Here is a 14405-nt window from a genome sequence, read left to right as displayed (position 1 = left end):
AAAAGTCTGTCAAACTGGTAGAAGAGCCATAAGATCTTACTACATTCACTTATTTATAGCTGGTTCCCACTCCTTTAATGATCATCACAAAGTCATCTTTAGGCCTAAATCTCTTATTTCTAACACAGGTTGAGCAGATTTTCTTTATTTTAGTTCCAAAGAAACAGGTAGTATTTACCTGGCTTCAGGATTTGAAGGAATGTTTTTTTCTGTGAATGTTTTCATTATTTCCAAAATAAAGGAACAAATAAACTAGGGGAGGAAACAGCATGGAAAACCCTTATAAGTGATAAAAATTAATTCGGTCCTTCTGGACTAAAGTTCAAATCTAAGCACTATTCATTGTATTGTTAAGTAAATGTATGAACTCTATTATTACTGGGTAAACTTCTCTAATGTAGCTTTTAGATTTTCTTCTACATGAAATTATATGGAGATGAAAGTGTTAACCAAATTTAGTATTAGAAACAAAGATGAATTTTAACTAATCCATATATAAGGAAAGATCACAGAAATGTCAGTTATCAAACAGTGCCAAAGGGCACTTCTGCATAAACTAGATAAAGGCCACAGGCTCTATTCTCCTCCTCACTTAGGGGGCTGTCACACTCTCCCACTTCTCAATCAAGGGACTATAAGGGATCACCTGAGTAATAGAAAACCTACAGCTTCCAACTTCCAACCATTCTTCTATGGAAGAATTCATATAAAATAGATCATGAAACAATTCATTTTGGCTGGTCAATCTTTCCTCTTCTCAGTCACAGATACACTTAAACAATTTACAGAGAAGCTTATAACTAAAACCCCATCCTGGCCCCTAATACACATTTCACCCTGACATGCTTTGCCTTGTTTGAGAATTCACCCATGTGGAGAAGTAAGCATTAGTTAATAATCATTAGTTAAAAATTTCCAATTGCACTATTGACTGTCTATAAACTACAGATTTAAGTCATTCAAATTCCTCTAGGTGAGATTTCTGTAAAAGAAACATTAACAGGTCAGTAAGTTTAGCTCAAAGCTCTGGAATAAGAATTCATTCAAGCCTTCTCTAATCTACTTGTAAGAAGCAAGGAAGCAAATTTTAAATCATTTGAGTATTGACTTTTTATTATTAGTCACTGTTCATAATTTGTTTCAACCAAAAGACAATACACACAGAATTCTAATGCATCCCATGTAAATGTTTACATCCATTTTATTCCTCACTCACCTCTAAGACTTATCATTTAATTTTAAATTTTTTTTACATCTCAAAAATATGTCTGCAATAATTAGAATTAGCCGTCCCACTTAGAAACAGCCTTTAATATTTTTACAGTAAAGAAGATGTGATGGGGCTTAATGAAAATGTAACTTACAACAATTATGAAAGAAAAGGACTTTACAGGGACACAGTGGGAGTTCACAAAGGAAAGAGTTCAGAAGCTCTTTCCCATGAGCCCCTCCCCCCCCCCAAACAGAAAACAAAAACAAAACACACAAAGCGCAACAGCAGGTTCCAAAAACAAAAACGAAAAATCTCCAATGCTCCATCCTGAAGCCAGAATCAGCCTCATGGAAGTTCATGAAGCAACCGTGCAAGCTGCTTCAGCACGTCCTTCTGTTTAAGTGTCCGGGTCCTGGAACCCTGCAGATGGAGCCCCCTCACTACTATTGCTTGAAAAAGAGTGATTCACCTTCCACTTCTACAAGCAGCCCCACCTTCCTGAGCCAAAGCTGGTCAAAGTGTTTCAAACTTCAGGTCTTTTCCTCTTCAGTGACCCTCCCCACTCCCAAACGCATAAACACACAGTCATGAACCACCTCTCCACCAACCACAAATTTGTGAATATCCACTTTTTGCTCTCTAGCTCTCACTTGGTTTAGGACCGTGTGGATAAAATACATTCACTAGAAAAAAATACACACATTCAAACTCTTTCTTCCCCCTAGTTCTTGTGACCCAAATATTTTCCAATGCAGAAAATAATCAAGTTGAACCTCAAACAGTATCCCCTTCCAATCTCTTCTAGAAGAATGTAAAAATGGAAAGCATGTTTATACAGTAGATGGAAATACTCAAACCATTAGTGCTGAACAGTTTTAAATGTCTACTCTCTTATATGAATGAAATACATCTTTAACCTAGTAAGAGGAAAGAATCCCCTCCCAACTGTTACACTGAGGAATGATTCTTTAAATGAGAAAGACCTTAAAAGGAACAGATGATCACTACACACAGCATAAAACATTCCATGACTGTCCAAATCACCTCAAGGTAACAGCACCAGAGCATTGTGGGAGAAGCTTCTCGGGTAGAGCACCCTTCCTACAGTTTTTTGAGATTACTTAGATTAATTCTCCCTTAGGATTACTTTGGGGCTGGGGGTAGGAGTGACAGGAAAGAGGGGGAAAATGAGGTAAAAGTGCATGTGAAATTGTCCAAGTATGTGTAGGCTCACTGCTTATCACCCTGGAGTTATTAAAACAGCCATGGAAATCACTCTTTCCTCACAATGGCTCTGAAGTTGTAAATCTATTCAAATTTGCTCCCCCTCGAATGGTCATACCAGGGAAAGAAATTACTGAAATGTGTAAGTATTCATAAAAATTAAGAGATTTCTCCTTTTAGCAGCAAGGCCAAGTACGAGGAGAACTTATTCTGATCCTAGAAACTAAGGCACGCTGAAGCTTTCAAAGATCCAATTACTTGGAACAGTCTTCACAACCATCAGTATCCTAGGCAGTTTTTTGGCCACTAGTTCTTCAGTGTGGTGCTCAGTTTCACTCTCCAAAACCACTTCATATTCTAGGCAGCACCCCTTGTGTTAAGGCCATGATTTTTATCCCTTTATCTAGACAAAGCTATGAATAATCCTATAACTCTACCTCGAAACTATAATCACCCATGGACATTTGTTACTAGAGTAGACCCCTTCCAGCTCCATTAGCTAGCATTGTCTTCTAGCATGGTCTTCAGCAGGTTTCTGAGATCCAACTCAGTCCAACTAAAGAAACTTGAGCTGGTCAACTATAAACGTGAGAGAAAATAAAGCCTCTAACACAAAGAGGAATGTTAGATAAATTCTATTCAAGAAATCCACCAATATTATGTTAACCCTATCATGTTTCACAGCATTAAGTATCCATCCAAGGAAATCAGTCTGCAAAATAAAGCTTAAAAGGCTGTATTTTTCATCGCACAGGCAGAGCAGCTGTTGGAAATATACACTAGTCCACACTTGCCTTTACTGAAAACTATGCACAAGGTAATATCCTGTTCTTGACTCAATCAACCATTTACCCAGTAGAGTAAATTTTAGCAAATCTTGCTCTTATATAAGACCAGAAATCTTCCCCTTTGGAACCTTTTAGTTCAACCCCCATTTGTCAAATGTTAGGAATAATCTAGCATCTGATACAGAGCTAGATTTGACAAGACACTGAAAATTTTAAGTAAAGGCTTGGGGAAGTGAAGGGGGAAAAAAAGATATTTGTACCCAGGTTTAAGACCAGAGCCAAAGTAGTCATTATACTGTAATCAATACAGTAATGATTGCAAACATTATAAGAGCAAGGTGGGCCTGACTTTTTCTTTCTTCTTTTAGTGTATCAGACATGGCACCTGTGCACCTGAACGTACACGGTACATTCAATATGTGCCACAGGAGTCACCTTACCTCACTCCAGCAACTCAGTGTTAAGGTTTGATAACACAAGGATCCTTTCTAAAAAGCACTCGGCACTCTCGTTAGTTTAAAAAGCTCCAGACCTCAGGTCTTTGATGCAGATATTCATGAGATTGGCTACTCTCAAGACACCAACTTCTCAGACTCAGGAAAGGATATGCCTACCCTATGGTGTCCATAAGACCTCCTCTCATACAGGGGCAAGGAAGCTACATGGCTTCATTCCAACACCATAAAGTACAATATAGGAAAGATTTCTTTAACCGCGTGGTCTTTATTTCAGTGCCAGTGTTACAGATACAACACAAATGTTCCAGTTAGAAGAAGGAATTCAAACGGAATGCCAAGGTCCAAGCCAGGCTCAGGAAATAAAAAGGAAGGTTTGGAATCATGGAGAAGATGACTCCAATATGCTCTAGGATGAGTCTGATACTCACTCTTCCTATGGGCAAAGGTGCTTTTTTAAAGGAGTCTGATCTTAAAAAGCTAACTCCTCTTTCCACCCATTTACCATAGTTCAACAGGCAAGTTATGGGCTTAGGAGAAACTTTTAAAATTTGTGGTGGGAACAGGGGCATTAATAACTATTAATATATCCTTTAGAAATTGTTCACTTTGCACTTTCAGGGGAATCAATTCTGAAAATCATGGAGAATATTCATGACTACAGCTAAAGAATGGAGAGAAGGGGGAGCTGGAAGAGCCTTGGGAGTTTCTATTACAAATAGAGCACCATATCCTTCATGCCAAATCTCAACAAAAGCTCTTTTTAACTGCATCTGTCCAGTGTTTAAACCTCTCCAGGTCTACCCAGTTCTTGGTAACAAACATACATACATGTGTGTGTCTGTGTGTATACAGCAATGCACAGAAAAGGCTACCAGGAGCCTAATGCCTCTTTCAAACATTGGGGGAACCAGTAGAAAAAGGCAGGGCTCCCTAAAGTCCATTTTTACATTTCCATTCTGAATGCCTGATGTAAAAAGCGCCTGAAGATAGTAACCCAGCTAGTGAGGAATGAATACCCCACCTCGCCCAGTCCACAGAAAAACACAGTAGAAAGAAGGGGCAACTCTTTGCTGCACAGACAGAGTGAGTGTTTTCTTGCCATGGATTCTAGTCCTCTCCTCCAGACCAGCTGCTTATTTCCTCAGGGGCCCAGGGAATGTTGATTCTGGCTGTAAATGTGGGACGGGTGGAGAAGTGCGGACAAAGGAGAAGAGGAGGAAGAGTGCAAAGTAGCCTCCAGAAGCAGCCAGCCTCAACAGTGGAGGAGAGGAGATTCGTCTTTGACAATGCTTCAAGGTCAGCGATAACTTCAGGAAAATCCTCCTCAACAGTTCTCTTCAGCTCCTCATGCCCATGGTACAGTTGGGGGGGACTTGCCAGCGATCACAACCTCCTTCCCAGAGTTCCTTTGATTGAGTGGGACAAGAATGAGAATGGTGCCCAGGCCCTCATTGCCAGGACTGAGGGGGAAAGTTGTTCACCTCTGCTAGATCTTGCATTGCTGAGCCCTTGTGGTTATATGTGAGCTTGATCCGCATTCGCAGCTGTTGCTGTGGAAGAACAGAGAATTACAAGTTATACACTGAAAGGAAATCTCTAGAATCTATGTGGGCCACAAATAGACTTTTTTTTTTTTTTGACGGAGAGCACATGTGCAAGTTGGGGAGGGGCAGAGACGGCGGGGGGGTTGGGGGGGGGCAGGGAGAATCTTAAGCAGGCTCCAAGCCCAACAGAGGGCTCAATCTCCAACCCTGGGATCATGACCTGAGCCAAAATCAAGAGTCAGACACTTAACCAAATGAGCCACCCAGGCAGCCCTACAAAATAGACTTTTAATCTCAAAGGAAACAAATTATTTTATAGCAAAGCTGTCTCTTAAAAATGATACAGGCAAACCACCACCATCCCTACTGCCTAGTACTCTGGCCAACATCATGCAGTCGAGTAGAGAAAAGGCATCTCCAAAACACATCATCAGCTCCAATCCTAGAACTGCATTAACGGGACAGAACCACTTGGGAGCATTTCATAGTCACACTGGCTGAGTGCTTTTCAAAAACATTCAACCTTTGGATCCAAGCTTCTAGAAAAATGAGGTAAACATAGTCATCTTATGCTCTACATTCAGAGATACTGATGTTCTCTGTAAAACCAATAGTAAATGTGAACATAAACTTTTTTGTTCCCAGGACAGAAAAAAAAGAGTTAACTTATGGTAACAGAAGTCATTATAAGACAGCTCAATTATAAATCCTTTTGACTTTCTGTGGCAGATTTCAAATATTAATGCACTAAGAAAATTTGTACTCTTATGTATCAGATCATCAAAGGAATCTATGCTATGCTATAGGCAGATACTCCAAAATACACTGCATAGCAGAGGAAAGGCAAAATGTTTTGTAAGAAGGAAATATCGGGGTTATTAGACACTGCTAGAAATCTTTTAACCATTTTCAAAACCTGTTTGAAAACGAGTCAAATGATGACTATTAAAGAGTCAATTTACTTCTTTGAGAAGATGTAATGAAAATATTGCTTAATTTCAGTTTCTAAAGCTACTTTTCATTTGGCTGGTTCATTAAAAATGCTTCCACTTTTGCTGTGAATACTTACTACAGTAGTAAATGTGGATATATGGGGTTGTACAGATACTCTTACCCTAGACTGCAACTTGTGTAAAGATTAAAATATCTAACCTTCTGCTCTTCTACAAAGAAATTAAACCTGTAAGCCTCCAAATAGATAATTCTTTAAAGCTGCATTTTAATAAGTTGCCACTAAACCATTTCATGTGTCTGAGCTGCATTTATTATCTAATCTACAAAAGAATAAAGAGGTTAGAGTAGACCTTTCCCAGATTTCTTCTATGAATATGAGTCAAAAAAAACCTAGAGAACCAAAGCAAAATTTTATTTCAGGAAATATGCTTATACTTCACTCAGATATTGCCTTCAAATGTGCTACTCACCTTCTGTGGGTTCAGAACTTTAATGACTTGTGTGATGGTCCCCGTATTAAATGCTGGGACAATGCTGCTACTAGGAGACAGAAGCTGCAGCTGGAATGTCTGTGGGGAACAAAGGGCACTCTTCAGAAAAAATAATACAGTCAATACTGTGTCAGAGATGTCAACAAATAAAAATGTCAAGACACTAAAATGATTATTCAAGTAACAGATTTACCTACTACTATGCTCTATTTGTTTTCCAGATACCAGCAATTCATAGTATGTGGGCTGACTATAACCTTCATGTTGTTTAAAAAAAAAAAAAAAAAAAGCCACCATTAGGTCTTTGATCATGAAAACTAGCAATGAGCCACTCTCCTCTTTACAAGCAAAGGGAACTTTAGCCTACCACTTTTCAAAAGGTAACCAATTCTTGTTTTGGCAACCTCACTTAATAGTAACTGATCAACTACGCAGGTAAAAAATGGGTGTCTATGGCTAAAGAAAGCTAGAAAAAAAGAAAAAAACTTTCTAGAAATAACAAACCAGCATACCATTCACCAACTACAGCCCTTTATGCTTTGGTGTGAGTGGGATCAGGAGAGTTGACCTTTTGTTTTCTGAAGTCTACATAATCTGGAATGTGTCAAAGGCTACATGACAGAGGTAAAGGAAAAGCTGAAAAGAGCCCAGATGTTAATATGTATGTGGAATACACCAGGATCTCTCCATTAGTGACACAGGGATTAAGAGAAAAATTACGTGCAGAACTAGCCTATACAGCAAAAGACCTGGAAAAGCCAAATGCCACAATTTTTAGTGTTAGTAAGTTTCATGTGTTTGTTCACAGAGAAGAGATAAAAGTGCTGTAAGATAGGTCAACGATAATTGTTAGCACAATATAGTATATATATGTAGCGATTCTACATACTAGGATTTTTTTTTTTAATTCAAGTTTATTTATTTTCAGAGAGACAGCACAAGCAAGGTAGGGGCAAAGAGAGAGGGGAGAGAGAGAATCCCAAGCAGGCCCTGCACTGTCAGCGCACTGCCCGACATGGAGCTGGAACTCATGAACTGTGAGGTCATGACCTGAGCTGAAGGCAGACGATTAACCGACTGAGCCATCCAGGTGCCCCTATACATTAGGATTGTTAAAATCTTTCCTGAATAGTGTAGTCTTCTAAAATATTAGAGAGTGATCATCATCAGGAAAACACAAATTAAAACCACAATGAGATACCATCTCACACCTGTCAGAATGGCTAAAATTAACAACTCAGGCAACGACGAGAGATGTCAGCAAGGATGTGGAGAAAGAGGAACCCTTTTGCAGTGCTGGTGGGAATGTAAACTGGTACAGCCACTCCGGAAAACAGTATTGAGGTTCCTCAAAAAATTAAAAATAGAACTACCGTACAACCCAGCAACTGCACTACTAGGTATTTATCCAAAGGATACAGGTGTGCTGTTTCAAAGGGGCACATGCACCCCCATGTTTATAGCAGCGCTATCAACAATAGCCGAAGTATGGAAAGAGCCCAAATGTCCATCAATAGATGAATGGATAAAGAAGATGTAGTATGTATGTGTGTGTGTGTGTATGTGTGTGTGTATGTATGTATGTATAGGTGATGGGAGTATTACTCGGCAATCAAAAAGAATGAAATCCTGCCATTTGCAACAAAGTGGATGGAACCAGAGTGTATTATGCCAAGGAAAATTAGAGAAAGACAAGTATCATATGGCTTCACTCATACGTGGAATTTAAGATACAAAACATGAACATAAGGGAAGGGAAGAAAAAAGAATATAAAAGCAAGGAGTGGAACAAAACATAAGAGACTCTTCTAAAAAAATTTTTTTAATATTTATTTTGAGAAAGAGAAAGAGAGAGAGAGAGAAAGCGAGCTCAAGCAGGGGAGGGGCAGAGAGAGAGGGAGGCACAGAATCCAAAGCAGGCTCCAGGCTCTGAGCTGTCAGCACAGAGCCTGATGTGGGGCTCGAACTCACGAACTTCAAGATCATGAGCTGAGCCAAAGTTGGATGCTTAACCGACTGAACCACTCAGGCACCCTAAGAGACTCTTAAATACAGAGAACTGAGGGTTGCTGGAGGGTTTGTGGGTGGGGGGAAGGGTTAAATGGGAAAGGGGCATTAAGGAGGACACTTGTTGGGATGAGCACTTGGGTGTTACACGTTGGGGATGAATCACTGGATTCTACTGCTGAAATCATTATTGTACTACATGTTAACTAACTTGGGTGTAAATTAAAAAATAAATAAAAATTAAGGAAAAAAAGAAAAAATATTAGAGAGGAGAAAAAAGGAAGAGGGGAAAAAGAGGAAGAGGAAAGAAGAGAGAAGGAGAGAAGAGGGGGAGAGTGAGAGAGAGAGAAGGGAAGGGGGAGAGACACAGAAAGAGATGGGAAGAGATGGGGCTGGCAGAGAATGAGAGGAGGGAAGTCTAGCCATCTGTAAGGACCAAAACTTTACTGTAAGAGTAAAGAGATTTAGTATCAACTCACAGACTTATCACGTTGGGTCTTATCATAATTCTATTGTCAAGATGGATGATGTAAGCTAAAATATTCTTTATTTATTTACATTATTTCATCAAATGTAAAATGCCATTAATTGTAATTCACACCATTTTATGTACCCCTGAGAAAGATAACAGGTTACCAATTAAACTATGACAAAGTATTAATTTTAAAATGCATCTCAATTTCAGAGATAATAAAAAGTGAAAACAGTAATAGAACCTATGAAATATGGTATTTTGAAGTTCAAGATACATCATGACATGCAAGGAGGTATTGTAGAGTACAACACCAAAAATAAGGCTATGCTTTAATGGCAGAGGTGGTATGTTGCTAGTACACAGCCTCAAGTAACAAGTGTAAAACCCTAAGTTGTAGCAGCTAACATTTACTGAGCAATGAACACATGAAAAGTGCTTAAAACAGTACACAGCACATAAAACTCATCTAATCCTCAAAGGAACTCTAGGAAATAGACATCATTATCACCATCCACTCTTTGTAAAGGAAGAAACTGAGGCACACAGTTTAAGGAACTTGCTGAATGTCACACAATTAGTACTGAAACCACTCCATTCTCCTAAAACATCTACATTACTCTAGTTCCTAAAAAATGCAATTAAAGGAGGCTTTTGCAAAATCAACAGTAACCACAAACAAAATGTCTTCAGTTTTCAAAAATGTGTGGTTTGAATGTCACACTTCACATGTCACTGCAAAGATAAGGTTAGCTTAGTCTAAACCAAGGGCTGGCAGGGGTGCTTGGGTGGCTCAGTTGGTTAAGCGTCCGACTTCGGCTCAGGTCATGATCTCACGGTCCGTGGGTTCGAGCCCCGCGTCGGGCTCTGTGCTGACAGCTCAGAGCCTGGAGCCTGTTTCAGATTCTATGTCTCCCTCTTTCTCTGACCCTCCCCTGTTCATGCTCTCTCTCTGTCTCAAAAATAAATAAATGTTAAAAAAAAAATTTTTTTTTAAACCAATGGCTGGCAGACTATGACCCATGGGCCAAAAATGACCTGACATCTTTTCTGTAAATAATGTTTTACTGGAACATTTACTGTGGAACAAAGCCACACTCCTTCATTTACATGGTGATTATGGCTTTTTTGTTTTGAGAGAGAGAGAGCACGCTCGAGAGTGCTCTAGCAGGGGAGGGAGAGAAAGAGGGAGGGAGGGAGAAAATCTTAAGTGGGCTCAACACTCAGCAAGGAGCCTGACACAGGGCTCAATCCCATGACAACGGAATCATGACCTGAGCCAAAATCAAGAGTTGGTCACTCAACCACATAGGCACCCCCCTTTTTTTCACTATAACAGCAGAAATGAGTAGATGCAACAGAAATCATATAGCCTAAAATACTTACTATCCTATCCTTTACAGGAAAATTTTGCCTATTCTTCATTCTCAATGTTTCTATACACCGAACTTTTCATTATTCAAAGATGGGGCATAAATATTCCTTAAACTAAGATCTGGTATAAATAAAACTAAGCAGTCATTGTATCAATAGTAAACTAGGTATTAATGAAGGAGGAATGACTGTTTCTTTCACTCAAATACTGAGATGAAAACTGTCAATTCTGATCCAGTGACTAGAAGAGAATACCAAATAAAGTCCTTCATCTTAATGAACTTTAATTCCATGTTAGTATTTGTGTTTTTCAGGTTTTTACCACTGTATTTCTGAACTCCAACCTACTTTACATGCCCCTGAGCATTAGTAGACCACCTCACAGAATTCTGCTGTGAATCTCATTAGCTATAATCAGAATGTCCTTTATCCTTCAGGAATAACTGTAAAAATATTTAAAGTATTTAAAGTAATATTTAAAGTAAAAAGTATTCATTAAAAATGACATACTTTGGGACACCTGGGTGGCTCAGTCGGTTGAGCATCCGACTTCAGCTCAGGTCATGATCAGTTTGTGAGTTCAAGCCCCATGTCGGGCTCTGTGCTGACAGCTTTGAGCCTGGAGCCTGCTTGGGATTCTGTGTCTCCCTTTCTCTCTGCCCCTCCCCCACTCACACTCTGTCTCTCTCTCTCTCTCTCAAAAATAAACATGCTTTAATGAACCATAATAGTTACAGTACTGTTAATTTGGATTAAACCTGCAAATTTGATTTAACCTCTAAAGCTTAAAATATATCCCTCAACAAATGTGTGACAAAAAATCAATCTTTAATCAAAGGAAAAAGACAAAGACAACATTGTAGTACCTTTGGTACTGCAGCTTGGAAAACAAAGTCTGTCATGTCCAGCTCTGTGCTGTTGGAGGCCTGTATCGTTATCACTGTGACACTAGGGTTGGTATTTGACCGTTCAAAGGTGAATTCTATCTTCAAGCCATTCTTACTGTATGCTGTGATGGAGGGGATGCCTGGAAAGCATGGGAAGATCAGTCTAACTGCAGTCAGCTTAAGGCTTGCAGAATTATTTTCTTCTTCAAGAACCACCTCTCACTGATGGTGATACCAGTAACCATACCTGTAGTGATGTCATTGAAGAGAGGCTGTGATGAAAGCCCATCCAATAAGAAAGGAGGCTGGGATATCTGTGGGACTGAGGCAGGAGCAGGAGTAGCAGCCGGAGCACCTAAATGAAGCGTTCCAATGGTAAGTCAATCTTAGCCAGCATGACAAAGCTCACCAAAAAAATACAGGAGAAAATTACTGGATCTCAGATTAAGAGAAGGATTCTTTTTAAACAAGATGCAAAAAGCATAAACCATAAGAAGAAAGAACTAAACATTCAAATACTTTAAAAAGAGTAACTCTTATTTAAAAATACTAAAATAAAATAGAGAGACCACAGGCAGGAGAAGAATGTTTGCTACAAAACAGCAAAAGGATGTGTACACAGACCTATAAGGATTTTCTACAAATTGGTAAGAAAACAAGGTAACTCAATTTAAAAGTGGTAAGCACCTATACAGGACGTCTGGGTGGCTCAGTCGGGTGAACATCTGACTCTTGATTACGGCCCAGGTCATGATCCCAGGGTTGTGGGGATGAGCCCTGCATTGGGCTCCGCACTGAGCGTGGAGCCTGCTTAAGATGCATATTCTGTCTCTCTGCCTCTCTCTCCCCGCCATGCCCCTCTACCCCCTCTCCCCTGCTCACACTCTAAAATGAAATTTTAAAAAAGAGTGGTTAAGAGATATAAACAAGCAATTTGCAGAAGAGGGAACCTGAATGAAAAGAGAATCATATGTAAAGAGATACTCAACATTACCAGTAATGAGGAATACAAAGTTTAAAACCACAATGAGATACTATTTCACATCCAACAGAATGGTGAAAATTTCAGTGTCTGATAATACCAGATACTGGTAAGAATAAGGAGCAATGGGGACTTCTAATCTCTGCCATAGAGATGTAAACCGGTACAAACTGGAGAACAATTTGGCAACAGGAGAGCTGAACATGATTATACCTCTAAATTTCCTCAACATCAGGGTACCTGGGTGTTTCAGTTGGTTAAGCATCCGGCTCTTAGTTGCAGCTCAGGTCATGATCTCACAGTTCATGGGTTCAAGCCCAGCATCAGGCTCTACATGGACAGCACAGCATCTGCTTGGGGTTCTCTGCCCCTCTCTCTCTGCCCCTCCCCTACTCACACGCTAGTACTCTCTCTCTCAAGAATGAATAAATTTTAAAAAATTTTAAAAATTAAGTTCTTTGACCTCAAAACTATTGAAATTTTAGGCTAATTGTTTGCTGTGGGGGCTTTGTGCCTTGTAGGATATTTACCAGCGCCCCTGACTTCTACCCATTAAATGACAGTAGCATCCTCCCAGTTGTGACCATCAAAAATATCTCTAGGGGCTCCTGGGTGGCGCAGTCGGTTGAGCGTCCGACTTCGGCCAGGTCACGATCTCGCAGTCCGTGAGTTCGAGCCCCGCGTCAGGCTCTGGGCTGATGGCTCGGAGCCTGGAGCCTGTTTCCCATTCTGTGTCTCCCTCTCTCTCTGCCCCTCCCCCATTCATGCTCTGTCTCTCTCTGTCCCAAAAATAAATAAAAAACGTTGAAAAAAAAATTAAAAAAAAAAAAAAAATCTCTAGACACTGCCAACCCCTGATGGGCAAAACAGTATTTTCACCATCATAATAATTTAATAATATTTTTATTTTACAAGCTAAGTAGATCAAGACATTTATTAAATTTTATTATTTTTTATTTTTAATTCTTTTTTTTTTTTTGAGAGTGTGTGTGTATCAGTGGAGGAGGGGCAGAGAGAGAGGGAGGCAGAGGATCCAAAGGGAAGCGAGCTCTGCAATGAGAGCAGAGAGCCCAACACAGGGTTCGAACTCATGAACTGTGAGATCATGATTTGAGTCACCCAGGTGACCCTAAATTTTATAAATGTTAGAATTTTAACACACACATACACACAAACCCTGGGAGGGGTGGTATAAAATGGGTGAAGAAAGTCACCAAATTACCATTTTTATTTGATCCTTCCAAACAAGAACAAGTTGAGGATCATGCAAATGATAGTAATGACCATGAACTGAGAGAAATCAGGAATACAAGAAGACACATAAGAAAACACAGCAAAATAAAGAGTGCCTTTTAGGTGTAAATAGATTTCAAACTACTTATGAAATTAACTGCATATATATATACCTTTTCAAAAAGGATTAACAAAGTGAAGTAAAAGAAGGCTAGAATCTTTTTGTTTTTTAACTTATTATTTGAGAAAGTGTGTGCAGACAAGCACTAACGGGAGGGGCTCAAAACCATGAACCATGAGATCATGACCTGAGCCAAAAATCAAGAGTCAGACTTAAGCTTAACCGACTGAGCCACCCAGGTGCCCCATGAAGCAAACTTTTTTTTTTTATTTTTTTTTTATTTTTGGGACACAGACAGAGCATGAACGGGGGAGGGGCAGAGAGAGAGGGAGACACAGAATCGGAAACAGGCTCCAGGCTCCGAGCCATCAGCCCAGAGCCTGACGCGGGGCTCGAACTCACGGACCGCGAGATCGTGACCTGGCTGAAGTCGGACGCTCAACCGACTGTGCCACCCAGGCGCCCCTGAAGCAAACTTTTTAATACAATGTTAGACAACCATTTAAAACTATAACTGTGAAGATTATGTACTAACATGGAAATGCTAGTATGTCAATAAGTAAAGTGTATCATCTATACATTGTGGTTTTTTTTTTTTCAATGTTTTATTTATTTTTGACAGAGAGAGAGAGAGAGACAGAGCATGAGCAGGGGAGG

The 14405-nt window shown here is 39.7% G+C and overlaps 1 protein-coding gene across 2 annotated transcripts in view; it reads right to left on the bottom strand.

Annotated features, from left to right (window-relative positions):
• Positions 1-3928: 3928 nt before the first annotated feature.
• Positions 3929-14405, bottom strand: part of AP1G1 (adaptor related protein complex 1 subunit gamma 1) — a 76748-nt gene continuing 66271 nt past the window's right edge. For both annotated transcript variants that reach the window (XM_007074916.3, XM_007074918.3), the window contains 4 exons: positions 11660-11767; positions 11392-11552; positions 6652-6750; positions 3929-5233 (listed from right to left, as the gene is read on the bottom strand). In XM_007074916.3, the coding sequence (XP_007074978.1) occupies positions 5132-5233; positions 6652-6750; positions 11392-11552; positions 11660-11767 (470 nt within the window). In that variant the 3' untranslated portion in view covers positions 3929-5131. The remainder of the gene's footprint in view (positions 5234-6651; positions 6751-11391; positions 11553-11659; positions 11768-14405) is intronic.

This window comes from Panthera tigris, chromosome E2, assembly GCF_018350195.1.
Source record: "Panthera tigris isolate Pti1 chromosome E2, P.tigris_Pti1_mat1.1, whole genome shotgun sequence".
In the NCBI taxonomy this organism is placed as follows: domain Eukaryota; kingdom Metazoa; phylum Chordata; class Mammalia; order Carnivora; family Felidae; genus Panthera; species Panthera tigris.
The sequence above is the reverse complement of the archived record's forward strand: the minus strand, read 5'-3'. Positions and strand labels throughout refer to the sequence as shown.